This window comes from Schistocerca americana, chromosome 2 (genome assembly GCF_021461395.2).
Source record: "Schistocerca americana isolate TAMUIC-IGC-003095 chromosome 2, iqSchAmer2.1, whole genome shotgun sequence".
NCBI classification, from domain to species: domain Eukaryota; kingdom Metazoa; phylum Arthropoda; class Insecta; order Orthoptera; family Acrididae; genus Schistocerca; species Schistocerca americana.
In genome coordinates this window covers 729,687,376-729,714,625 of record NC_060120.1, presented here as the reverse complement: position 1 = coordinate 729,714,625, position 27,250 = coordinate 729,687,376, and the positions used below count along the sequence as shown (strand labels likewise).

Below are 27,250 nucleotides of genomic sequence, written 5' to 3'. Positions count from 1 at the left end.
CAGTAGAAGCAAAAAGAAAAGTGAGGCTGCCATTCAGGCACCGCCATCAAAAATAATGTTAAAACTTACTTAAAACAATATTTGTTGGCTTCAGAGTACAATGTACAGCGATGTTCATGATTATGAGTCATTTCTACTCGAAATACAATACATTCAAAATATAATGAATTTTTATATGATGAAACTCACTTGATTTGGGCAGCTCACTATCATCTATCACAAGTTAGGAAAGAATACCAACTGATAATGTAATTTAAATGGACAGATAAAAAAACTACTCACCAAGTGTTGGCAGGGGAACACACACACAAAAGTATTTAACTTTCACAAGCTTTCAGAGCCAGTGGCTCCTCCTCCTGACAGAAGAGTTGAAGGGGAAGGAAGAGGGGTGAAGGAAAAGGACTGGAGAGGTTTAGGGAAAGGGGCACAGTTTAGGAAAGTCACCCAGAACCCCAGCTCAGGGGAGATTTACCAGAAAGGATGAGAAGGAGAGACTGATTGTTGGGAACTGCACTGGACGAGATTTGAAAACCTGAGAGCTCACAATATAGTATTCTGAGAACAAAGTAGGGTTCTGATTAAACATAATGAAGTCAGATTTTCATTTACAAACTCTCATTTGTTTTCATTTGCCAAATACGATGTTTACAAAAACCATTAGGCTATACTTGGACCTCTAGAAAGTTAAGTTGCAGAAGGTTAAGTGTGGAATGTATAATATGCTTTGAGGTCAGCAGAGATGAAGTACCAACTCAGGACAACGAGCAGAAGGGAGAGGGTGATGATAAAAAAATCCTGACATTTACCTAAGATAACTTAGGCAATCCAAGGAATATGTAAAATGGGTGGCTGGGTGAGGACTTCAAAACCATTCCTCCGAAATATGTTTTCACCTTAGCAAATGTGGTATCTTGTCAACGACTAGGTCTGGAATACCAGCTGTGAAATGTTTGGCTTGGAGGTATATATATGAAATACTAGTTTTATGAAATACTGGTTTTATCCCCCCCACCCCCATGAACCACAGACCTTGCCGTTGGTGGGGAGGCTTGCGTGCCTCAGTGATACAAATAGCCATACCGTAGGTGCAACCACAATGGAGGGGTATCTGTTGAGAGGCCAGACAAACTTGTGGTTCCTGAAGAGGGGCAGCAGCCTTTTCAGTAGTTGCAAGGGCAACAGTCTGGATAATTGACTGATCTGGCCTTGTAACACTAAGCAAAACGGCCTTGCTGTGCTGGTACTGCGAACGGCTGAAAGCAAGGGGAAACTACGGCCGAAATTTTTCCCGAGGGCATGCAGCTTTACTGTATGGTTAATTGATGATGGTGTCCTCTTGGGTAAAATATTCCAGAGGTAAAATAGTCCCCCATTTGGATCTCCGGGCGGGGACTACTCAAGAGGATGTCGTTATCAGGAGAAAGAAAACTGGCGTTCTATGAATCGGAGCGTGGGATGTCAGATCCCTTAATCGGGCAGGTAGGTTAGAAAATTTAGAAAGAGAAATGGATAGGTTAAAGTTAGATATAGTGGGAATTAGTGAAGTTCGGTGGCAGGAGGAACAAGACTTCCGGTCAGGTCACTACAGGGTTATAAACACAAAATCAAATAGGGGTAATGCAGGAGTAGGTTTAATAATGGATAGGAAAATAGGAATGTGGGTAAGCTACTACAAACAGCACAGTGAACGCATTATTGTGGCAAAGATAGATACGAAGCCCACGCCTACTATAGTAGTACAAGTTTATATGCCAACTAGCTCTGCAGATGACGAAGAAATTGAAGAAATGTATGCTGAAATAAAAGAAATTATTCAGATAGTGAAGGGTGACGAAAATTTAATAGTCATGGGTGACTGGAATTTGGTAGTAGGAAAAGGGAGAGAAGGAAATGTAGTAGGTGAATATGGATTGGGGCTAAGAAATGAAAGAGGAAGCAGCCAGGTAGAATTTTGCACAGAGCATAAGTTAATCATAGCTAACACTTGGTTCAAGAATCATAAAAGAAGGTTGTATACATGGAAGAATCCTGGAGATACTAAAAGGTATCAGATAGATTATATAATGGTAAGACAGAGATTTAGGAACCAGGTTTTAAATTGTAAGACATTTCCAGGAGCAGATGTGGACTCTGACCACAATCTATTGGTTACGATCTGTCGATTAAAACTGAAGAAACTGCAAAAAGGTGGGAAATTAAGGAGATGGGACCTGGATAAACTGACTAAACCAGAGGTTGTACAAAGTTTCAGGGAGAGCAGAAGGGAACAATTGACAGGAATGGGGGAAAGAAATACAGTAGAAGAAGAATGGGTAGCTCTACGAGGGCTAGTAGAAATCCTTGGGTAACAGAAGATATATTGAATTTAATTGATGAAAGGAGAAAATATAAAAAATGCAGTAAATGAAGCAGGCAAAAAGGAATACAAACATCTCAAAAATGAGATCGACAGGAAGTGCAAAATTGCTAAGCAGGGATGGCTAGAGGACAAATGTAAGGATGTAGAAGCGAGTATCACTAGCGGTAAGATAGATACTGCCTACAGGAAAATTAAAGAGACCTTTGGAGATAAGAGAACCACATCAAGAGCTCAGATGGAAACCCAGTTCTAAGCAAAGAAGGGAAAGCAGAAAGGTGGAAGGAGTATATAGAGGGTCCATACTAGGGCAATGTACTTGAGGACAATATTATGGAAACGGAAGAGGATGTAGATGAAGATGAAATGGGAGATATGATACTGCGTGACGAGTTTGACCGAGCACAGAAAGGCCTGAGGCGAAATAATGCCCCGGGAGTAGACAACATTCCATTAGAGCTACTGACAGGCTTGGGAGAGCCAGTCCTGACAAAACTCTACCATCTGGTGAGTAAGATGTACGACGCAGGCGAAATACCCTTAGACTTCAAGAAGAATACAATAATTCCAATCCCAAAGAAAGCAGGTGTTGACAGATGTGAAAATTACCAAACTATCAGTTTAATAAGTCACAGCTGCAAAATACTAATGTGAATTCTTTACAGACGAATAGAAAAACTAGTAGAAGCCGACCTCGGGGAAGATCAGTTTGGATTTCGTAGAAATGTTGGAACACGTGACGCAATACTGACCCCACGACTTATCTTAGAAGCTAGATTAAGGAAGGGCAAACCTACGTTTCTAGCATTTGTAGACTTAGAGAAAGCTTTTGACAATGTTGACTGGAATACTCTCTTTCAAATTCTGAAGGTTGCAGGGGTAAAATACAGGGAGCGAAAGGCTATTTACAATTTGTACAGAAACGAGATGGCAGTTATAAGAGTCGAGGGACATGAAAGGGAAGCAGTGGTTGGGAAGGGAGTGAGACAGGGTTGTAGTCTCTCCCCGATGTTATTCAATCTGTATATTGAGTAAGCAATGCAGGAAACAAAAGAAAAATTCAGAGTAGGTATTAAAATCCATGGAGAAGAAATAAAAACTTTGTAATTCTGTCAGGGATAGCAAAGGACTTGGAAGAGCAGTTGAACGGAATGGATAGTGTCTTGAAAGGAGGATATAAGATGAACATCAACAAAAGCAAAACGAGGATAATGGAATGTAGTCGAATTAAGTCGGGTGATGCTGAGGGAATTAGATTAGGAAATGAGACACTTAAAGTAGTAAAGGAGTTTTGGTAATTGGGGAGCAAAATAACTGATGATGGTCAAAGTAGAGAGGATATAAAATGTAGACTGGCAATGGCAAGGAAAGCATTTCTGAAGAAGAGAAATTTGTTAACATCGAGTATAGATTTAAGTGTCAGGAAGTCGTTTCTGGAAGTATTTGTATGGAGTGTAGCCATGTATGGAAGTGAAACATGGACGATAAATAGTTTGGACAAGAGGAGAATAGAAGCTTTCAAAATGTGGTGCTACAGAAGAATGTTGAAGATTAGGTGGGTAGATCACGTAACTAATGAGGAGGTATTGAATAGGATTGGGGAGAAGAGAAGTTTGTGGCACAACTTGACTAGAAGAAGGGATCGGTTGGTAGGACATGTTCTGAGACATCAAGGGTTCACCAATTTAGTATTGGAGGGCAGCGTGGAGGGTAAAAATCGTAGAGGGAGACCAAGAGATGAATACACTAAGCAGATTCAGAAGGATGTAGGTTGCGGTAGGTACTGGGAGATGAAGAAGCTTGCACGGGATGGAGTAGCATGGAGAGCTGCATCAAACCAGTCTCAGGACTGAAGACCACAACAACAATAACAAGATTCCTCAGGCAAATTCTCTCTGTAATTTTGTAGATGTTTGCAATTTCATTGTTGTAATGTGCAAATGCATCAGCACAAACAAATATTGCTTACTACAGGTTTTAAATGTCACCGAAAGTCAATGGAAAGCATTATTTTCTCTCCCTTTGCAAACAAAACTGTTTTTTTTTTTTTTTTTTTTTTTTTTTTTTTTTTTTTTTTTTTTTTTTTTTTTTTTAATCAAATGTTATGTGTCCTGTGGATAGATGGTTCCAAAACTTAGGGTTAACGTAACATCATATGATCATACATTTGATTGTTAAAATTAAAGATGAAGCACAAGCTCTTTCCATTCTTTCACATGTCTGCTCCAGTAATAAGACCCAACATGCACAACAGTGTTCAAGAATAAAAGTTTCAGAAAGATAAGAGTCCTCCTTCATGACAAGACCATTGATTGGAGACGAAACACTAGGTAAGATGGAAATGAGTGAACAGAGGAAGCAGCCAGGGTCTTTTTCTTACATAAAAAAAGAAGCATTCATCTGAGTTGATTTAGGAAAGCCTAAATTAAAATGGCCTGATTGTGATTTGAATAATACTACACAACACACAAAATTTCTCATCCAAGTGAAAATATACTGAATTTTATACATACAAAGCAAGTTAATCTAAACAGAATACAAAATATTAACTTTTGTACAAAGAACTTTCCAGGTTTTTTAATGTGGTCCTTTCTCATTCACATTCACTGTAGTTGAAACTCTGGTATCTGAAGTTAGTTGAAACTCTGGCTCTGTGGTAGCTGAATGTCCACTGGAGGAAATGGATCTGGATAGCCATACAGGGCCTAGTATCACCGTAGCATGTGCTTGGATAGCGCAGGCTACTAATATGAACAACTCACTACCAGGCCACAAGCTGCAGTGCTTAACTTATCACTAAGTGTTCCAACCGGAAGCTGTAGGCATAGGATGACCCTCAGTTTGCAGCAGTGTTGTGATCCATCATTGTCTGGTATCTCTAAGGCACCTGAGCTTCCTGTCACTCCTTGTCAACAGTAACAGGGGCTGCTCTGTTTGTGCCTGCAGCGTTTTTCTGTTCACTCCCAAGCAGACTGTCTGGATTGCTGGGGGTTTTGCATGTGCTATGGCAAAGAGGTGCAGCTCCACCCAGTGTGCTGAAGCTGCACAACCCATTCCCATCCTATCTCATGAGTGCACCAAGACACTGTACATGCTTTGCAGTCAGCAGTCCCCCTGAGCTATCCCTTCAGGTGGAAACTGCTTCTCATGCTTCGCATTTCTCACTAGGACATCCATTTCTAGGTGGACACAGGGGACATTGTTTCTTTGATAAATCATGTGACTTATGCACAACTGTGCTCACCTAAGTTGCCCCCCACCCCCCCACCCCATCCTCGTGGCAGTTGGTGGCCTATGGGAATGTTTCTATTCTTCTTCAAGTGCAGTTTTTGACAACTGTGGCCTGGCCTACAAAAGCATTATGGGGCTCATCACATTATTTGTTGTTGAGCACCTGTTTGCTACCAACATTTTGGAGTGGACACTCACGGTGTTTGGATTTTCTGTTTCTGATGAAGTCAGCCGCAGTTCCTTTCCAAGAACTGGATGATCTAGGCACTGCATTTGCATCTCTGTTACAGTTGGATTCATAATGTGCTTCAGATTTTCAGGTGCATTTCACCGCATGGCCTAGTTTTTACTATGCCAGAGCAATTTAGTTACGCTATGTGCTGCTGTGAAGCAGGAGCTAGATTGACTCTAGGCTGCTAGGATTGCCGAGCTGATTGTCGAGCTAGTCATCATCAAAAAGCCCTATGGTTTTCTCTGATTGTGTGGAAATCTCACGGCTACAATCAATGGTCAATCATGGTCGGAAACTTGTCTCCTGATCACAAGATCTCCTCCCCAAACTTGCTGGAGGGGAATACTAGTCCCAGATAGATCTCACTGCTGCTTACATTCAGTTACCCTGAGATGGGGAATCACAGAACATTTTTGCCATTAAAATGACTTTTGGATTGTACAAGTACAACTGGCTCCCACATTGCCTCAGCTTCCACAATTTTCTGAAACAGCTGATGCTGCATAGTCTGGCTTGCATGAATTACCTGCATGATCTCATTGTCACGGGATACTCACGCCATTAACATTTGCAAAACCTCCACACCCTTTTTACAACCGTGCGAGACAAAGGACTGCATCATTGTTTAGAGAAGAGCCGGTTATTTTCAGCCAGGAGTGGAGTATTTGGGGAATGGGTCACCAAAACAGGAACCAGGACCACTGACTGGAATGTCACCGCAATAGAGTTCTTATCTCATCCGACACACTTACCTGAATTGCAGGGGTTTTTGGACAAAATTAACTATTATTCCAAGTTCTTACCCTGTGTGGCCCAAATTGTGAACGCCCTAAATCATTTATGTAAAAAGTGGTTGCCCTAAAACTTGACCCCTGCCTGTGGCAAGGCTTTTACCTAATTGGAAATCATGCTGAAACCGACCCCCTCCCTCACACCATTCAAAAGACAAGATAAAAGAAAATATTTTTTATCCAAGACAACCAGTTTCAATAGTCTTAGCTGTCATCTTCAGGTCCTAAACATGTTTTTTTGGTAGTAGAACATGTTCATTTTATGCTGAACCTGATGCATCTTGTGCATGAGGTCCAGCGTAAAATGAACATGTTCTACTACAAAAAAATGTTTTAAGACCTGATGATGAGAGCTAAGACTGTTGAAACTGGTTGCCTTGAATACAAAATATTTTGTGTGATCTTGACTTTTGAATGGTTTTTAAAAATTAAAACAGATCACCCTTCAACACTCTCATAATGAGAAAATTCAATCATTCTCTCCTGGTTGCCCATTGGTTGTGGCACAAGGTGGTCTTGATGCTCAGGTATGCAAATGGCACCAGACAACTTACAGCATACCCATCAAGGACACTCACCCCACACCGCAAAACTATTCCCAGATCAGAAAGGAGGAATTGGTGATAATGCTTGCCATTAAAAAGTTCATGTATGCCTTTTTGGGACAGAATTCTCTCTAATTGTGGATCACCGGCTGTCAGTGGCATTATGCAGGCTGCACTTCAGCCTCCCAGGGCTGACAGCCCAACACCTCTAGCACTGGGCACAGTTTTTGTGTGCATACATATGGCACCAGGATGATCATTCCAATGCTGATGCAGCACTGTCTCATCTTCCTGCTGGCCCGGACAATGATTTCAACTGACAGGAGGTTCTCTGCTTCCACGTCAGTACCAAGCAGCAACATTCACTGGACGGTTTCCCCATTATGGCTGCCTGTGTTGCTTGTCGCTGACACTACATGCTAAGACCCCACCTTGCAGCAGGCCCTCCACTACATGGCCTATGGCTGACCAATTACCTCAACCCACCAGTTTGTGAATGGGTTTAGCTCCTTAAAATACATTTCTCAGGCTCTTGGTTGTTGATGATGTCATTCTTTTAGAGAATGAGACAGTTGTGCGCTGGGTGGTCTCCACGCAGAACCATGTCAAAAGGTGGTGAGTTTGCTGCATCAGGGACATGGGGAGATGTCCCACCTGAAGGTGTTAGCTAGCCATCATGTTTACTGGCCCGGGGTCAGAGGCAACATGGAAAGAATGGTCTGCAGCTGCATGGCATGCACACGACACCAGGCAGCACCCCCACAGTGTTCTGCCTCCTAGTCTAGCTCTGTGCCTCCCCTGGAACTGCACCCATCATGATTCTGCAGATCCATTCTTGCAGTCAATGTGTTTGTTCATTGTGGATGCTTACTCAAAATATCCATAGGTTTTAAGCAGGGCATCGCCAAGACCAATGCCATCTTCAATGCCTTGGTGCAGGTTTTTGCCACTGAAAGGTTGCCTTGGACATTAGTCTCTAATAATAGGTGCAATTCATGGCACAGGCTTTCAAAGATTTCTGTGAGGACAATGACAAAAAACATATTTGCAGCCCTCCACACCACTCTTTCTTACTTGGTGAAGCAGAACATCTTAATCTAGACTTCTAATATCAAGTGAAAAAAGCTGTCAAATCCTCTGCCACTCCATTGGCCATCACCACACTTTTGAGCATTGATTGAATCATGCCGACTAACAACTGTAGCCTCACTGAGCTACTCCAAAAACAGCAACTACTGCTGCTGCTTCACCTTCTGATGTCATCCCCTTCAGAGTCCTGTACCTGTCCCTCTCAGCACGTGGCATGGCTGTGTGGGAGTACTATGCTTTGATGCCAGCAACAGTAGTGGAGACCCATGGGTGGTGTGTTATGTCAGTCCAAACGCGGAAGGGGCTTGAGTACCGTCACTACAACCAGCTCCTGCCTCCATGGCCAGTAACCCTGGGGGCTGCCTATGACTGCTCACTGTTGCACCGACAGTTTCTTCTGCAACCCTGTGGATCGGTGGAACCACCTGGCACACCCATGCCTGTGATGTCCTGATGGACACTGTCAAACACCCTCCCTTCCCACAGCTGACAGCTGAAAGGACTGGGCCCTCACCCGTGCCTTCACTGCACCCCCACGACACATGTCACTAACTGGGGCATTTCTGCCAAAACATGCCTCCGTGTCTGAGGCGGATGTGAGGGAGAGGGGGGGGGGGGGGAGGGGGAGGGGGGCTGGTATTTGACACTGCAGAAGCTGAATGCCCACTGGAAGAAATGGTCCTGGATGGCCATTCAAGAGCGTAGTATCACCACAGTGCTGCACTCACATAGTAAGCGTGCCAGCCATCTCACCACATGAATATGCCGGCCAATACTGTTCCTCGTAGCTGATATAAATAAGGAAGCCCAGCAAACAGTCAGACAGTCCTGTACTCGTGTCTGATATTGTCAGTCACAATCATCGCTGTACTACGGATCATTCGATAACAACCTTTTGGTCACGATTAGGATTCTCTGTCTCTCTCTCTCTCTCTCTCTCTCTCTCTCTCTCTTTCTCTCTCTCTCTTTCTTTCTTTCTTTCTTTCTTCGCTCTTGGCCTGTTGACATTGGTGTGGTGAAGGTTCTGAATTTGCAGCTCATTGTTGCATAGGTTGATTATACTTGTCTGTGTCCCATCCATCGTCAGTGAGCTGCATTTGGTATGACTACCACTTGGTGTCATGATCTCTTCCTCAGGTGGCCCTTCCACCTTGTGGCTTCACTAGTTTCTCTCCTGGGTTCTGATGCATGCATTGATAGCTGGATACTCACGGATATAGCAGAAAAATGTCTTTGCCAATTATCTTCTGGTTACAATCAGTGGAAAGCATACAACAAACCTTGACTTGAACATTTCTGGTCTTGCTCTAAATGTGACTCCACTGACGTATTGTCATAAACTTCATTCTAACATAGTTTCACCTTCCTTTCCTATGTCACTCCCCTCCATATTAGACATTACAGCTATGGAAAGAAGCGCTACTCATGATGTTGAGACCAAACTAGAGCTTATTCTTTCTGCTGATAAAGAATTTGATAGCTGTGGTCACTAACCACCATGATTACATAGCTGAAGGTGTTCTCTAGGTTCTCAACACCTTTGTTTACATCGCTTACCACTAAAAGCCTCAACTGCAGAAGTCCAACATGACCTCCAACAACTATTCAAAACATTAGGTCCACTGCAAGATATGGTAACTGAATCCATCTCCCTCCCCACACTGCTAACATCCTGTACACTTCGATCTGGTTCCAAAGCTCCACAAACCAAACTAGCTTGGTCTCCTCAACTGTTGTTCCACTATGACTTGTTACTGTGCTCCCACTGAAAGATTTGCCATGAGCAGCACTTCCAGTCAATTGTCCAAAGTCTCCTTACCTACATCCATAACACAAATCACTTGCTACACTGACTTGCTACAGTTTCTAACCTACTACCAGTGCAGATCCTTTGCTTCTCATTGTGGATACTGTGTTCCTGTAACTGACATCTGTATGACAATAATCATGTTGTCATGGAATACTACCTTTTGCAGTATACTCATAAACAAAAACAACTGTGTACACTTTAACCCATAATTGCTTCTCCATTGAAGGAAGGCCAAATCTTCTCATTGTGTCATGTGTTTCAAAATGAATATTGGGCTTTTAAGACTTTGTAGCATGTTACATTCAACTTACAATTTTAATACATTCAATGAAACAGCAACTCGAATAGCTTTTCTTGCAAGTGTTCAGTGTGAGCACCATTCGCCACGTGGCACACATCAAGTTGATAGGTGGGTTCTTTCCAAACCTGGATCAGTGTATTTGCAATAGTTGTTACAACAACTGTTTCAGTCCTGTTTTTTAAGCTGAGTAGACCAGTGGAGACAAACACAAAACCCATTATGAACACTCAACGGCAAAAAATGCACGGTGTCAGATCAGGTGAACATGGAGGCCATGTGAAACAAGATCTGGCATCCAGCCCATCTATGGTCAATCCAGCAACTGCATACAATGTCATTTAACTAATCACATACTAAAGGCCTATAAACTTTACACCAGGATACATGGGGGGGGGGGGGGGGGGGAAGAGGATTTGCACATTATGTGTGTTCACATTTCCACTTAGGTGAAATGTCAGTTCATCACTGAAGACAACACAATCCCAGAAACTCTTCATCACCATGCAGCAATATTTTGTTCCAAAGCTGGCATGTAAACTGTAATCTCCAAACTTTAGAGCTTACAACAACTGCGAACACTAAGGATGTAGTTGCGAGCATCTCCTTAAACATCTATATACGGACATCACTGGAACTGCTAATTCATGACGACCCTTCCAAACTGATTTCTTGCAGCTATGTAGGAAAGACTCTCTCAGTCATTCAAAACATTATTCAGTCATTATTGGTCATCCCAAATTCTTCTCTTTGCAAAGAAAGCTGGTGTATTCAAACTGATGATATAATTTACCCATGTTGTTATCACTCAGGTGATTACAATGGAACTTAATATGGAACACACTTTGCACTGTAACAACAAATTCAATCTCTGCAAACAGTAAAATACAAAAAGCTTTCTCTTCACCAGTTGCCATCTTTGCTACTAATGTTTTCTAATGGAAGACACATGAAAAATTCCATGCATTTAAGTATACAAAGACAACAGTTTGAGTTGCTTTTTTATTTAATGTATTATTCATAATTGTAAACTGAATGTAATAAACAGTACAAAGCTTAAAACCCTAATATTCATTTTGAAACATGTGGTACTGAGAGGTGACAAAAGCAACGGAGTAGTGATCACATCTATATACAGGTGGCAGTTGCATCGTGTACACGAGCTAATAAAGAGCAGCGCATTGGCAGAGCTGTCATTCGTACTTAGATGATTTGTATGAAAAGGTTTCCGAAGTGGTTATGGCTGCACAACAAGAATTAACAGACATTGTATGCAGAATGGTAGTTGGAGCTAGATGCATGGGACATAGTATTCTGAAAAACATTAGGGAATTCAATATTCAAAGGTCCACAGTGTAAAGAGAATGCAATGAATACCAAATTTCAGGCATTACCTCTCAATACGGACAATGCAGCGGCCAACAGCCTTCACTTAATAATCGAGAACAGTGGTGTTGTGTAGAGTTGTCAGTGCTAACAGACAAGCAACACTGTGAGAAATGACTGAAGAAATCAATGTGGGATGTACAACAAATGTATGTGTTAGGATGATGCAAAATTTGGTGTTATAGGTTATGGCAGCAGACAACCAATGTGAGTGCCTTTGCTAACAACACGCCATCGCCTGCAGCACCTCTCCTGGGCTCATGATCATATCAGTTGGATCCTAGAAGACTGGAAAATCATAGCCTGGTCAGATGAGACCTGACTTCAGTTCATAAAAGTTGACGGTAGGGTTCAAGTGTGGCACAGACCCCACAAAGCCATAGACCCAAGTTGTCAATAAGGCACTGTTCAATCTGGTGGTGGCTCCATAATGTTGTGGGCCATATTTACATGGAATGGACTAGATCCTCTTGTCCAACTGAAACAATCATTGACTGGAAACAGTTATGTTTGGCAACTTGGATAGCATTTGTAACCATTCATGGATATCATGTTCCCAAACAATTATGGAATTATTATGGATTACAATGTGCCACATCTCTGGGCAACAACTGTCACAATTGCTCTGAAGATAACTTTAGACAATCTGAGCAAATTGTTTGGTCACCCAGATCATCCAACATGGAGCCCATTGAACGTTTATGGAACATAATTGAGAAGTCAGTTTTTGCACAAAATCTTGCACCAGCAACATTTTCACAATCATGGACTGCTATAAAGGCAGCATGGCTCAATATTCCTACAGGGAAGTTTCAACAACTTGTTGAGTCCATGTCATATCAAGTTGCTGCACTATGCTGGGCAAAAGGTGGTCTGACACAAAATTAGAAGGTATCCCATGACTTTTGTCACCTCAGTATATGTTACTGCACATTTTATTTCCACATTTCTGATGGCACAACAAAATCCTCTTTTGACCTAGGGTGTGTCTAAAACCAACAGCACCTGTATTTTGACAGTTATCACCAGCTCCATGTCAGCTGTCACCAGCTCCTTGGCACTCGAGGGTGTCAAACCTGCAATTGGAAACAGAACAAACCCAAGTATGCGAACAGTCTTCCTAGAGTCTTACAAGGCACATAATATTCTGCTCTGCTAGTACAGAAACAGATTTCCCACCCAGAACCCCCTACTGCTACCTTCCTAATCAAAGACAGGGTGCATGTGCTATATGCCAATCAGCTATAACATTATGACTCCCTACCTAATAGCTGGTATGTCCGCCTTTGTCATGGATGACTGTGGCAACACGTCATGGCATGGAAGCAATGAGGCCTTGGTGGGTCCCTGGAACGAGTTGGTACCACATCTGCACACACAAGTCACCTAATTCCCATAAATTTCAGGGAGAGGGGTGATGAGCTCTGATGCCATATTCAATCACATCTCAGATATGTTCGATTGAGTTCAGGTCTGGTGAGTTGTGGGGTCAGTACATAAATTGGAACTCACCACTGTGTTCCTCGAACTACTCCATCACACTCCTGGCCTTGTGACATGGTGCATTATCTTGCTGAAAAATGCATCAGCTACCAGGAAATATGATCGTCATGAAGGGATGTACATGGTCTGCAACCAGTGTATGATACTCGTTGGCCATCATGGTGCCTAGCTAGAGTTCCACTGGAGCCATGGATGCCCAAGTGAATGTTTCCCTGATCATAATGAAGCTGCCACCAGCTTTTCCCTGTCCCACAGTACAGGTGTAACAGAGCTGTTCCCCCGGAAGGAGACATAATCACACTCTTCAATCAGCATGATGAAGAAGGTATTGGGATTCATTCAGACCACGCAATGCTCTGCCATTGTGCCAATGTCCAGTGCTGATGGTCAAAGGCCTATTTCAATCATAGTTGCCAATGTCACAGTGTTAATATTGGCACATGCATGGGTCGTCAGCTGCTGAGGTCCATCATTAGGAGTGTTTGGTGCAGTGTGTGTTCAGACACATTTGTACTCTCCCCAGAATTAAAGTCCGATGTTAGTTCTGCTCAGTATGTCTCTCTTTAGAGATTGAGATCAACAGCCTATGATCGTTACTGCCAGGACTTGCAGCATTTCAATGAAGACTCTTGCTAACAACTTGCTCGGTTCTACGGTGTTGTGATTTAGGTTTCTATAGTGGCTAATTCTTTGAGGTGTTTTACGTAACAGCTGACAGGATCTGGCATGACTGCAGACTTCCTTGGTGGACATTTAAGTGGACTTTCTATGATGTGCAGAACATCAAGGTATGAAAGGATTTTGCAAGCTATCAATGCACTTTATGTTCTCTAAAGGCATGAGAAATAAATCACTTTGTTGCACTGACACCAGGTATTACATCATGTGTGAAAGCAGTCACACCATATTCCAGGTGTCTTGCAAATGATGTACAGCATTCTACATGTGAACAAGACCTAAACTGGCGTTTAGCAGCTACTGCTGAACTATAAATAACTCCTGCATAGTTGTCATGTCTCTTCTGCACATACTCTATTCTCACAAACTTTTCAGTTGTGCCTCTGTTTGTATGCATCATCAACTGTAACCAGTTTCACATCTTTGCCCTCTCCATATCCTCTCCTGCCAATTTTCCACCTCATAATTTTCCTGTCTTGAAATTTCACTCCCCCCCTTGTTTTGTGGTGGTACATCTAAACCTCATTTTAATGCTGCTGCTGAGCACTCACTGTCTCCTCCTCTCCTACCTATCAGTGTCACTCCTTGCTCTGCATATCTTAGATCCATCTTTTGCAAGCAATTCATTGTTGACTTTTCCATGTTTTATCTAACTTCACCTGCGGTCCTTTCCTACTTAATTCCAGATTATATTGCTTCCTCAAATCACTTCATCCCTTTTGATGGATGTACACTCCTGGAAATGGAAAAAAGAACACATTGACACCGGTGTGTCAGACCCACCATACTTGCTCCGGACACTGCGAGAGGGCTGTACAAGCAATGATCACACGCACGGCACAGCGGACACACCAGGAACCGCGGTGTTGGCCGTCGAATGGCGCTAGCTGCGCAGCATTTGTGCACCGCCGCCGTCAGTGTCAGCCAGTTTGCCGTGGCATACGGAGCTCCATCGCAGTCTTTAACACTGGTAGCATGCCGCGACAGCGTGGACGTGAACCGTATGTGCAGTTGACGGACTTTGAGCGAGGGCGTATAGTGGGCATGCGGGAGGCCGGGTGGACGTACCGCCGAATTGCTCAACACGTGGGGCGTGAGGTCTCCACAGTACATCGATGTTGTCGCCAGTGGTCGGCGGAAGGTGCACGTGCCCGTCGACCTGGGACCGGACCGCAGCGACGCACGGATGCACGCCAAGACCGTAGGATCCTACGCAGTGCCGTAGGGGACCGCACCGCCACTTCCCAGCAAATTAGGGACACTGTTGCTCCTCGGGTATCGGCGAGGACCATTCGCAACCGTCTCCATGAAGCTGGGCTACGGTCCCGCACACCGTTAGGCCGTCTTCCGCTCACGCCCCAACATCGTGCAGCCCGCCTCCAGTGGTGTCGCGACAGGCGTGAATGGAGGGACGAATGGAGACGTGTCGTCTTCAGCGATGAGAGTCGCTTCTGCCTTGGTGCCAATGATGGTCGTATGCGTGTTTGGCGCCTTGCAGGTGAGCGCCACAATCAGGACTGCATACGACCGAGGCACACTGGGCCAACACCCGGCATCATGGTGTGGGGAGCGATTTCCTACACTGGCCGTACACCACTGGTGATCGTCGAGGGGACACTGAATAGTGCACGGTACATCCAAACCGTCATCGAACCCATCGTTCTACCATTCCTAGACCGGCAAGGGAACTTGCTGTTCCAACAGGACAACGCACGTCCACATGTATCCCGTGCCACCCAACGTGCTCTAGAAGGTGTAAGTCAACTACCCTGGCCAGCAAGATCTCCGGATCTGTCCCCCATTGAGCATGTTTGGGACTGGATGAAGCGTCGTCTCACGCGGTCTGCACGGCCAGCACGAACGCTGGTCCAACTGAGGCGCCAGGTGGAAATGGCATGGCAAGCCATTCCACAGGACTACATCCAGCATCTCTACGATCGTCTCCATGGGAGAATAGCAGCCTGCATTGCTGCGAAAGGTGGATATACACTGTACTAGTGCCGACATTGTGCATGCTCTGTTGCCTGTGTCTATGTGCCTGTGGTTCTGTCAGTGTGATCATGTGATGTATCTGACCCCAGGAATGTGTCAATAAAGTTTCCCCTTCCTGGGACAATGAATTCACGGTGTTCTTATTTCAATTTCCAGGAGTGTAGAAATATCTGAGTCTGTAAGTATTTTGGTTTTTCTAACTTCACTTGATTGCAGATTAATTATGAAGTCCTATTTTCCTATAGATATTCATGTAACGTGACGTGATTTCTTTAAAGCATTGGTCATATCAGTGCAAAGACAAGCAAATTATGATTGAATTTCACAATACCTCAAATTTTTTCTTTATTTCTGCATCTTGCCGAATTTCCTCTAAAAACAATGCAACACTACTGGATGTTGACATATTTTTCATCATATATAATATACGCCGTTGACATGCACGGGATGTTTTGTTGTGTGATTCCTGTATGGGGAGAAAAAGAGTGTCAGATTTTATTAAGCACATATTCACAATACATAATACATACAGAAAAATAAAATTTTAACTGGGAAAATAATAAACCCCCTTCAAGCGTATTATTTTTTTTTAAAACACATACATGTTCAGCAACTGTCTCTGAAGTTTGGTTACAATTCTGACAAAAGTAATTACTTTAAATGTAAAGTAGCTTTGAGATATTGCTTACCGGGAATTTACTATGAAGTATATCTCGGATTAATTGGAAAGGAACCAATTGCTGTCGTGGAACTGGACAAAGATACATACTAGCAACTTTGCACAACAGTAAAAAATTGTCCTCTGTATGGCTCCAATCAACTCGTCTGAAAGAAAAGTAAATTTTCATGTAAATGAAACTAAAATCATATTCTGAAGAGCAGTTTGAGTGTGATGATTATGACTCCTAAACATGTGGTATGAACCTAACATTACTAAAGATCCTAAATCCTAGTTAATAGTTGATTTATAATTCATACAGTGGGTGTGGGATTGCACCAGATATAGTGGGCAAGGGAGGAAGGACACGAGGAGTGAGAGGAAGGTTTGAGGAAGGATGGCTGACAAATGAGATTGAGAGGCAACAGGTGCAGGTGCTTGGGGATGAAGGGGGATATGAATGTAAGTGGAAGAGGGAAGGCAGTAGGTGAATGAGCATTGCACACGGTGAGTTCATGCAGAGCACAATGATTGGAAAGTAAGGAAGACAATGGGTTAACATCCCGCCAACATCACGGTCATTAAAGATGAAGCACAAGCTCAAAATGTTTCACGGGTGGGGAAGGAAATCAGCCGTGCTCTTTTGAAGGAACCATACCAGCATTTGCCTGGAGCAATTTCTGGATGACCAGATGCTGTATTGAACCAATGTCCTCCCAAATGCGAGTGCTCTTTTGAAGGAACCATACCAGCATTTGCCTGGAGCAATTTCTGGATGACCAGATGCTGTATTGAACCAATGTCCTCCCAAATGCGAGTCCATTGAGCTAGTGTGACATAACAGAAGGTGGATTCCAACCACGGCGCCACCTTGCTCGGTCATTGGGACTGAAAGGGGGAGATGGAACAGAAGAAAGGGGCAGGGCATTGTGTCCTAAATGATTGAAGTTCTGAGTCTCATAGTATAGAGGAGTCCTTGAATAGCAGACAAAGAAGTCCTTCTTCTGAAATGTGTGTGTGTGTGTGTGTGTGTGTGTGTGTGTGTGTGTGTGTGTGTGTGTTCATTTGGAACTTCATTAACATAAACCTCACAATAGTGGTTACATGACTGGAACAATTCAAGCCATAAGCAATTAACATGTTAAAGAAAGAGGAACAAGCTTCAGTCAAAACAAGAAAAGGGGTCAGATACAAGGGACAAAATCCACTCTGTCATTAATCCTCAATATTTCAGTACCTTGGTAAATAAAATTTTTAGGAATTAGGAATCTACATGCTTTCTTTTCATGGAACAGGTGCACAGTGAAGTTTATCTTTGCTTTCTCTGTTCATTAAAGGTTGTAGCTCTAATAATGATGACAAAAATAGGAGTGTGGGTGAACTATTATGAACAGTAGAAGGAATGTAGTGCGATGACAAGACAGTTATGAAGCCGTGATCCATCACTACAGTACGAACATATATGCCTATTAACTCAGGAGTTGATGACAAGACTGAAAAGAATAATGATCACATGAAATCAGATATTCAGCATGTTAAGGACGCCAACAATTTGATTGTGATAGGGGTCTGAACTTTTATAGTGAGAACGGGAAGAGATGGAAAAATAATAGGTGAACAGAGTTGGTTGAAAATGAATGAAATTGGATGTTGCCTCTTGAATACTGCAAAAACATGGTTTAATAATCATGAAAGACAATTGAATACATGGAATAAATTTGAAGACTCATAAGATCTAAGATAGATTATTTAATGGTGAGACAGAGATTCAGAAATCATTTTTTAAACTTCAAAATATTTCTGGACATTGAACTGGACTCTGACAATAATGTATTAGTTACAAAATAACAAACTAGACAACTGGGAATTAAGTAGATGAGACCTGGACACGTTGAAACAAAAGACATTTTTATGTTTCAAAGGATGTGCTAGGCAAGAACTAGCTTGAACAAGTGAAAGGAATACAATAGGAGACGAGATCCTATATATGAAATGGGGAAGGAAGCAGAGGAAAATCTACACTAGAAGACAATGCCCAACGGAAATCTTGGACACTTGAGATACACCATTATGGCCCGAGATGCTGGAGATGGTGGTCCTGTGTGCATGAGGTGTGCTTGCTTGTGTGTGTGGATGAATGGTGTATGTGTGTGTCTCTTTTACTGATGAAGGCAGTGGCAGAAAGCTGTACGTGAGTGTCTTTTCATTGTGCCTGTCTGCAACTTGATACGTCTTCTTTACATTAAGTAGCAATCTGTCTTTTCCTACATTGGTGATATTCCTATCTGGAGTTTCCATTGTTTGGTATACGAAAGATATATACCACTTATAGGAAAATTGTACAAAAATCTCCACAGAAATGAGAAGCAGCTGAAGGAACATCAAGAGCTCGGATGTGAAGTGAGTACTAAGCAAAGAACAGAAACATGAAAGGTGGAAGCAATATACAAAGGAAGGAAGCGATGAAGATTAACACCCCATTGACAACTACGTCATTTGAGATAAAGCACAATCTTAGAATGTATCAAGGATGGGCAAGGAAGTCGACCATGCCCTTTCAAAAGAACCACACCGACATTTGCCTGGAGTGATTCAGGGAAACCATTAAAAAGCTAAATCTGGATGGTATGATGTGAATCTGGACTGTAATCCTCCTGAATAAGCAATATACAGAAGGAAAGAATAAAGGAAATAACTTTGAAGATTATATTGTGAGTCATGCAGAGGAAGTGGATAAATGGAAGATGGATTTTATGCAATATTGAGAGTAAAATTGACAAAGCACTGAAAGACAAAAGTAAAAAAAAGGCACTTGGAGTAGATGATATTCCATCAGAATTATTAAAATTCTTGAGTGAACCAACAATAATAACCTGTTTCAGCTGGTATTCAGGGTATAAGAGACAGAAAAATAAACTCACATACCACATAAATAATGTAATAATCCTTGTACCAAAAAAGGCAATTGCTGACAGAAGTAAAGAGGACATGAAATGTAGACTGATAATAAAAAGAAAACCTTTCTGAGTCTGAGAAACGTGTTAGCACAGCAACATAAACATGCTGGAGATAGGACTGGTAGGTCATATAACTAAAGAAAATTTAAAATAAATTGAATCACAGAGAGAAAGATTTTAGGTTTCACTTGGTTAAAAGAAAGACTAGGTTGACAGCGTTCAAGCTGAAGTACCACTCGGGAAATGGAATGAAATGCGGGAGTAAACACTGAAAAGAGGGACCAAGGATGGAATACAGTAAGCAAGTTCAAATCAATGTATGGTGCAGTAGTTATGTGGTGTTGGAGAACTTGCTGAAAATAGTTCAGCACATTTGAACAGAAAACTACTACATATATATATAAAAAAAAAAGTAATACACACAATTTACTCATGAGAAGCAAGGCGGCTTGATCAGCCTCATCATAGTAAGGTCTATGTTCTTTCTTCTTCTGTCGAATCAGAACTCTGCGTGTGATCTTCTTTGCCTTTGCTTTACGCCTTGGTGCTGTTGTTGGCTTCAACGCAGGTGCTCCAGCAACAGCCACAGCTGGTTTTCTTGAAATTGAACGCTGGAGTCTATTTCCTTTCTTGGTATTTCCCTATAAATGAATGAATGTCATATCAGCTAATGCCTATATTCATATTCACATTCATTTTAAAAGTTGACAATTTCAGAACAATATTTTAACATGTTTTATTTCACTTCGTTATGTAAATCAGTTTTCTCTGTTAAGCAGGCGAATAATAATATTGTTGATGTTAAATTCTCTTCTCAGTGTTCTTAATGAAGTTGTAGTTCAACATAATGTGCATTAATGTTGTTCAATAAAACTTCTATCCACATGGCACACAGTGAAATTAGGCAGAAGAGTGTTTACAAGACAGTGAAGAAGATCTACAATTGCAAAGATATGGAAACTGTGTTTGTGTGTGGGTCTGCATGGGTTTTTTTTTTTTTGGGTAGGGGTGGGGGTGGGGGTGGAGTGAGGGGAAGAGAACGACTGTGAGACCAAAAATCGATAGTTTGTAACTAACAAAACTTTAGACAATGACTTCAGTTTAGGTGCTTATTATTGTACACTGCCTGAAGCTAGAACACTCATGATCAGTTCAAAGCTAATTATTTACTGGTGAGGCTTGCAATATTCTGATGTTGACAAAACTGACGAACTGATTGACTCAGTGGAAAGAACTAAAATTCTCATCAACAGAATTAGAAGGCAAAAGAAGAGAATACAATACAGTACACTCCACACACTAGTCATCACTACCCACACACAAAGTTGTTCCATATGTCAGTTCTTTTCATGTGATTAATTTTATATCCAATTAGCTTATCTGCAAATGATATGCTGTATGTGGGAAAGTGTAAGTGAAAGTACATCCAAAGTACACATTGTTCATAAGCGACACAAAGACAGTTGGAAAAAATGGAGAATTACCAAAACAGCTCAGTTAAATGTTACAAAGAAAATGCAGAAATTAGTACAAATGGTCAACAAAATTGTACTATTTTTATCATCAGATATTGTGAGACAGATCTTTTCTACAGGCATAAGTATAAGAAGCAGAAACATCAATTACACCAAGTTCTGATCTTCAGGCAAATAGAATGAAGTTCTTCCATTACTGTACCCAGAAAACCAAGATTTTTTATGGAGGTACCTTGGATTAGAAAAGGAGGCTGAGACATAAAACCTAATGGAAATAGTTTGGAGAACTGTAATCAACTAAAGACCTCATGATGTTTGTGGGAAATAAATTCTTAAAGATTCTGGAAAAAGCTGTACAAGTGTGTGTAAAGTGCTGAATAACAGCACCAGCTTGCTGGAGGGACTATTGATATTGATAATGATGGTGATATACCCAACATACAGGTTGGTATTTATGTTTTTTCAATATGCAGAAAAAAGTTTTCCAGTTTGTGGACTGTCGTGATATAAATTAAAATGAGTTTTCCTAAAATTCATACAGTTTGTAAAGTTTTATGTTTCAACTAGACAAGTTAATAAATATTTCATTAGCTGTATTTCACCATGTACTATTTAACATTGTGCTGCTCTTATGTTGTTGTTGCTGTTGTGGTCTTCAGTCCAGAGACTGGTTTGATGCAACTCTCCACGCTACTCTATCCTGTGCAAGCTTCTTCATCTCCCAGTATGTATGGGCAACAAAATATATGATGAAATCAATAACCAGCTTTTACTCTTTGAACAAGCAGAATAGTAACAAAATTAATCAAACCTGCAACATACCCTTGAGAGTCATGGCTAATGGCCAGAAAAATGATCTGCTGGAAATGCAGCAGCTATTTCTCTCTAGAAGTGGCCTTTTTCTGCTGATCATTTTATGCCAAAATATAATCTTTCTGAGCATCAATATAATAAAATAGATTAATGACTGCAAATAGTTAATATAGCCTACAGAAATAGACTGTGACAGCAGCACTTTTTTGTTCATACTACCTTCACTTAATCCATACTCAACAAACTGCCAGAGCATATTAAATGACACACAGCAAGTGCATAACCAGGAGCTGTGATGAGGGAGGGGGACAGGGAGGACTCATGTCAGTTTTGCTGTGAATGGTGAAAAAGTGTTGAGAAAATAGTTCCTGGTATACTTGATACTAGCCGGCATCCATTACACATTCTGCTTTCCATCAAACTGATGCTGAATTGATATGTCTGTCTGTGTGTGATGGAGAAAGATGCAAGTTCAGTTTTATAATGCCCATCCCAACATTCACTTTAAATCGAGCAAAACCTAAATCTGCATTGTCGAGCAGAGATTTGAACCATTTTTCCTACCCAATGCAATTACAGTGTGCTAGCCACTGTGCCACATTACTCATTTTCTATGTGGAGAGTGGATCTGTGTTTACGAAAGTGTGACTCTGACACATTCCAGCCCCCCCGCCCCCCACACACACCTTAACATCACACTTAGGACATTCTATTTAATTTTTTAAAACTAAAACATCAAGTTATGTGTTTCTAGGCACTTTCCAAAAAAGAACTTACCACATAGCTGTCAAATATTTCCTTATTTTTCTTTATTTCTTCTGAGATGGATGCTGTACTCTGCTTTTTCACTTCAGTGTTCTGGGACTGAAAATGAAATTAATCAAATATTTAATTTATTTTTACAATAGTTCAATGTAGTAGGTACAAATACAGTATAAATCTTATTATGCATTACTTTCTTTGTCAAAGGCTTGGCAGACTCATAGGATTAGCGTCACAAAATACTTAAAAATCTGAATGACTGATGCTTAAAAAAGGTTTTAGCATATGATTTTTTATGAATAATCCTTCAGCATCAGGAGATGATGGTGATCATTGTGTGTGTGTGTGTGTGTGTGTGTGTGTGTGTGTGTGTGTGTGTGGTTTCTTCCGAATCTGGTGAACGACTTTGTCCAACAGCTTAGTCTACTTATAAATGTACTTTCAAATGTGTGTGTCTGCTGCTCAACACCTTCTTTATGTCCTGAGTAGCAATGTTTCCTACATCTACATATATACTCTGCAAACAGCAATGAAGTGCATGGCTGTTATTACAGCTTTCTTCTGTTTCATTCATGTCTGGATCATGGGAACTATGATTGCTTAAATGCTTCAGTGTACGCTGTAATTAGTCTAACCTTGTCTTCATGATATGTATGGGAACGATGTGTAGACGTAATATATTGAATATAATAGAGGGAAACATTCCACATAGGAAAAATATATCTAAAAACAAAGATGATGTAACTTACCAAAAGAAAGCGTTGGTATGTTGATAGAGATACAAACAAACACAAACACAAAATTCAAGCTTTCGCAACCCACGGTTGCTTCATCAGGAAAGAGGGAAGGAGAGGGAAAGACGAAAGGATGTGGGTTTTAAGGGAGAGGGTAAGGAGTCATTCCAATCCCGGGAGTGGAAAGATTTACCTTAGGGGGAAAAAAGGACAGGTATACACGCGCACACACACACATATCCATCTGCACATACACAGACACAAGCAGACATATATCATGTCTGCTTGGATTCAGATAAAAAGGATAAATACAACTTATCACCATAATGAGCTTGCAGATTACAATAGAAGAAACTGCCTTTATAACTACACTGAAGAGCCAAAGAGACTTGTACATCTGCCTAATATCACGTAGGCTCCTGGGAGCACGCAGAACTGCCACAACATGATGTGGCATGGGCTCAACAACTGTCTCAAGTAGTGCTGGGGGGAACTGACACCATGAATACTGCAGGGCTGTCCATAAATCCGTAAGGTTACGAGGGTGTGGAGATTTCTTCTGAACAGCACGATGCAAGGCATCCCAAATATGCTCAATAATGTTCATGTCCAGGGTGTTTGGTGCCAGCGGAAGAGTTTAAACTCAGAATAGCATTCCTGGTGTCACTCTGTAGTAAGTCTGGATGTGTGGGGTGTCACATTGTCCTGTTGAAATTGACCAAGTCCGTTGGAATGCACAACAGACATAAATGGGTGCAAGTGATCAGACAGGATGCTTACGTATGTGTCACCTGTCAGAGTCATATCTAGACATATTAGTGGTCCCATATCACTCCAACTGCACACGACCCACACCACTACAGAGCCTCCACCACCTTGAACAGTTCCCTGTTGACATTCAGGGTCCATATCAGTACACGTCCATCCATTCGATACAATTTGAAATGAGACTCGGCTGACCAGGCAACATGTTTCCAGTCATCAACAGTCCAATGTCAGTGTTGACGGGCCCAGATGAGGCATAAAGCTTTGTGTAACACAAGTCATCAGGGGTACACAAGTGAGCTCTTAAAGCTCATATTGATGATGTTTCATTGAATGCTTCATGCACTGACACTTGCTGATGGCCTAGCATTGAAATCTGCAGCAATTTGAAGAAGGGTTGCACCTCTGTCACATTGAGTGATTCTTCTCAGTCATCACTGGTCCTGGATCTTTTTCCGGCTGCAGTGATGTCGGAGATTTGATGTTTTACCAGATTACTGATATTCGCAGCACGCTCATGAAATAGTCTTTTGGAAAGATCCTCACTTCATTGTTACCTCGGAGATGCTGTGTGCCATCACTCTTACGCTGACTATAACACCATGTTCAAACTCGCTTAAATCTTGATAACCTGTCATAGTAGCAGCAGGATCTAACAACAGTGCCAGACACTTGTTGTCTTACAAAGGCTTTGCCGACAGCAGTGCCCTATTCTGCCTATTTAAATATCTCTGTATTTGAATACGCCTGCCTATACCAGTTTCTTTGGCACTTCATTGTATATTTATTATGAGAAAACAAACATTGAAGTAAGTGAGCTGAAGTAGTATTCGGTGAAAGTCAAAATTTCTTAAAAATATTGAGCACTGTTTTCTGATCAGCTTTGTACTTCACCAGAAAAGTTCACCACTTTTTTGTGAAAATAATAGTGAGCATGAAACTATATTATTGCACATAGGAACACCTCAAAATGACAAGTGATGAACTATGATACAATTCCAGTTAACAGAAGTGAATTTCTTACCAAACAGTTTATATTGAGTACCAATGAAATTTCTTTAACCATCATTTGAAGTGAAATTTCTTTGGTCTGGTGAACATTTTATGCGTTAAAGATACTACAGCATAATAGTTTCAAGCCTAATTTACGTTATTTTGCTGAACATATACACGATTTATTTCAGTGCCGTTTTTTGAAAAAGTGTTTGTTGTCTTTGCTGTGGGATAGTGCTAGTATTTTGTACCTGCTTAACAATCAGAGTCTAGAAAAAACATTATGACTGTATGATTATTTGGATACATGTTCACATACCATCAACTTTTCTGTGTAACACAGCTACTCACGATTAGATGCATGGGTTTCTATTTTGTGTGGGTTTGTTTCTGTACCGTGTGGGTATGATAATGAATCTTTGCTTGTGTTTGTAAATGTGCGGATGGATATGTGTGTGTGTGCGAGTGTATACCTGTCCTTTTTTCCCCCTACGGTAAGTCTTTCCGCTCCCGGGATTGGAATGACTCCTTACCCTCTCCCTTAAAACCCACATCCTTTCGTCTTTCCCTCTCCTTCCCTCTTTCCTGATGAAGCAACCGTTGGTTGTGAAAGCTTGAATTTTGTGTGTGTGTGTTTATATTTGTTTGTATCTCTATCAACATACCAACGCTTTCGCTTGGTAAGTTACATCATCTTTGTTTTAAGATATATGAATCGTTATTTAATGAGAGGTGATGTTATTTGGAGAACAGGTGCGCAGCAAAATTGATATAGCGAGATGAATAGTGGAATGGGGCATATCAGTGGTAACAATGGGGATAGAAGAGCAGAAATAATAGATGGTGGTGTTGGTGCTTGAGCGTGGGAGTTGTACAAAATAAGAGAACAGGAAGGCTGAAGAACGTAAGATAAGTAGATAGAGATGGACATGGCAACAGAAGAGGTGAAAATCAGTGGTGGAAACACGGAAATAAATGAACTCAAGTAGAATTAACAACAAAACTGAGATGAAAAAAGAAGTAGAGTTCACAGAGAATGCCAAGAAACATGTCAGAAAAACATGAGCTGAACAGAGGAATATCCAACTGGAGGAAATAAGAGAGAGGTGTTAGCTGATAAGGTATGTTAGTTTACTAAGGGTTTAATCAGAAAGGAAGACAAAGGGAATGGATAATGTGTTTAAATGATACACACATCTTACTTGCAGAGGTAGTTAGAGCAACAATTACAGGGAACATCTTTCTTTAATAGTGTAATAAATTACAAGGTGTACAACTTTGCTTCTGCCGTTTGCCAATAGGTGACAACAATGGTGAGTAGTGGTTGAAAGAAACAGATCATAGATGTCAGGCAGTTAGCTTGGACCTCGGTCAACATAACCTCATTCAAACATTAGTCGATTTGTGTCTGCATCATAAAGTTGTTCTCGATTGAAAATGTCAGTCTACGAGCCTAATTCTTGTCATTTGCGGGAGGTGTTACTGTTTTGTTTCAATATGAAGAAAACAGCGACTGAGTCTCATCGAATGCTCTAAAGTACGTATGGTAAGGATGCTATTAGTGAAAGGAAGTGTTATGAGTGGTTTCAATGCTTCAAGAATGGCGATTTTAATATCGTAGACCGGCATAGTGGTGGAAGAGAGAATGTTTTCGAAGATGCAGAATTGGAGTCATTGCTGAGTGAAGACTCACATCAAACTCAAGAAGAATTAGCACGATTCGTGGGAGTGACACAGAAGGCCATTTCAAAACGTCTCAAGGCTATGGGCATGAAAGAAGGAACTTTAATCCCGTGTGAGTGTGAGCTGAAGCCAAGAGGCGTTGAACGGTGTTTGTGAACAGTTGCTTCAGAGGTAAAAACGGAAGGGATTTCTGCATCGCATTGTGACCAGGAATGAAAAATGGATTCATTACGATAACCCTACATGAAAAAAATCATGGGGATATCCCGCCCATGCTTTCATGTCGATGGCCAAACCGAATATTCGTGGCTCCAAGATCACGCTCTGCATTTGGTGGGACCAACTCAGCGTCATATACCAGTGAAACAAGCACGGGGTACTCATTATCGAGCATTAAAAGACCAACGGCCACAATACAGCGAGAGGCACGATAAAGTGATTTTGCAACATGACAATGCTCGACCCTATGTTGCAAAATAGGTCAAAATGTACTTGGAAA

At 41.5% G+C, this 27,250-nt stretch overlaps 1 protein-coding gene across 1 annotated transcript in view; it reads right to left on the bottom strand.

The window, feature by feature from the left end:
- The window catches only part of LOC124594743 (general transcription factor 3C polypeptide 1), a 370,793-nt gene that overhangs the window by 108,852 nt on the left and 234,691 nt on the right, over positions 1-27,250 (bottom strand). Inside the window, exons 18-21 of the mRNA XM_047133120.1 lie at positions 22,592-22,678; positions 19,950-20,167; positions 16,601-16,736; positions 16,243-16,377 (exon numbers count right to left, since the gene is read on the bottom strand). Coding sequence (XP_046989076.1) covers positions 16,243-16,377; positions 16,601-16,736; positions 19,950-20,167; positions 22,592-22,678 — 576 coding nt within the window. The remainder of the gene's footprint in view (positions 1-16,242; positions 16,378-16,600; positions 16,737-19,949; positions 20,168-22,591; positions 22,679-27,250) is intronic.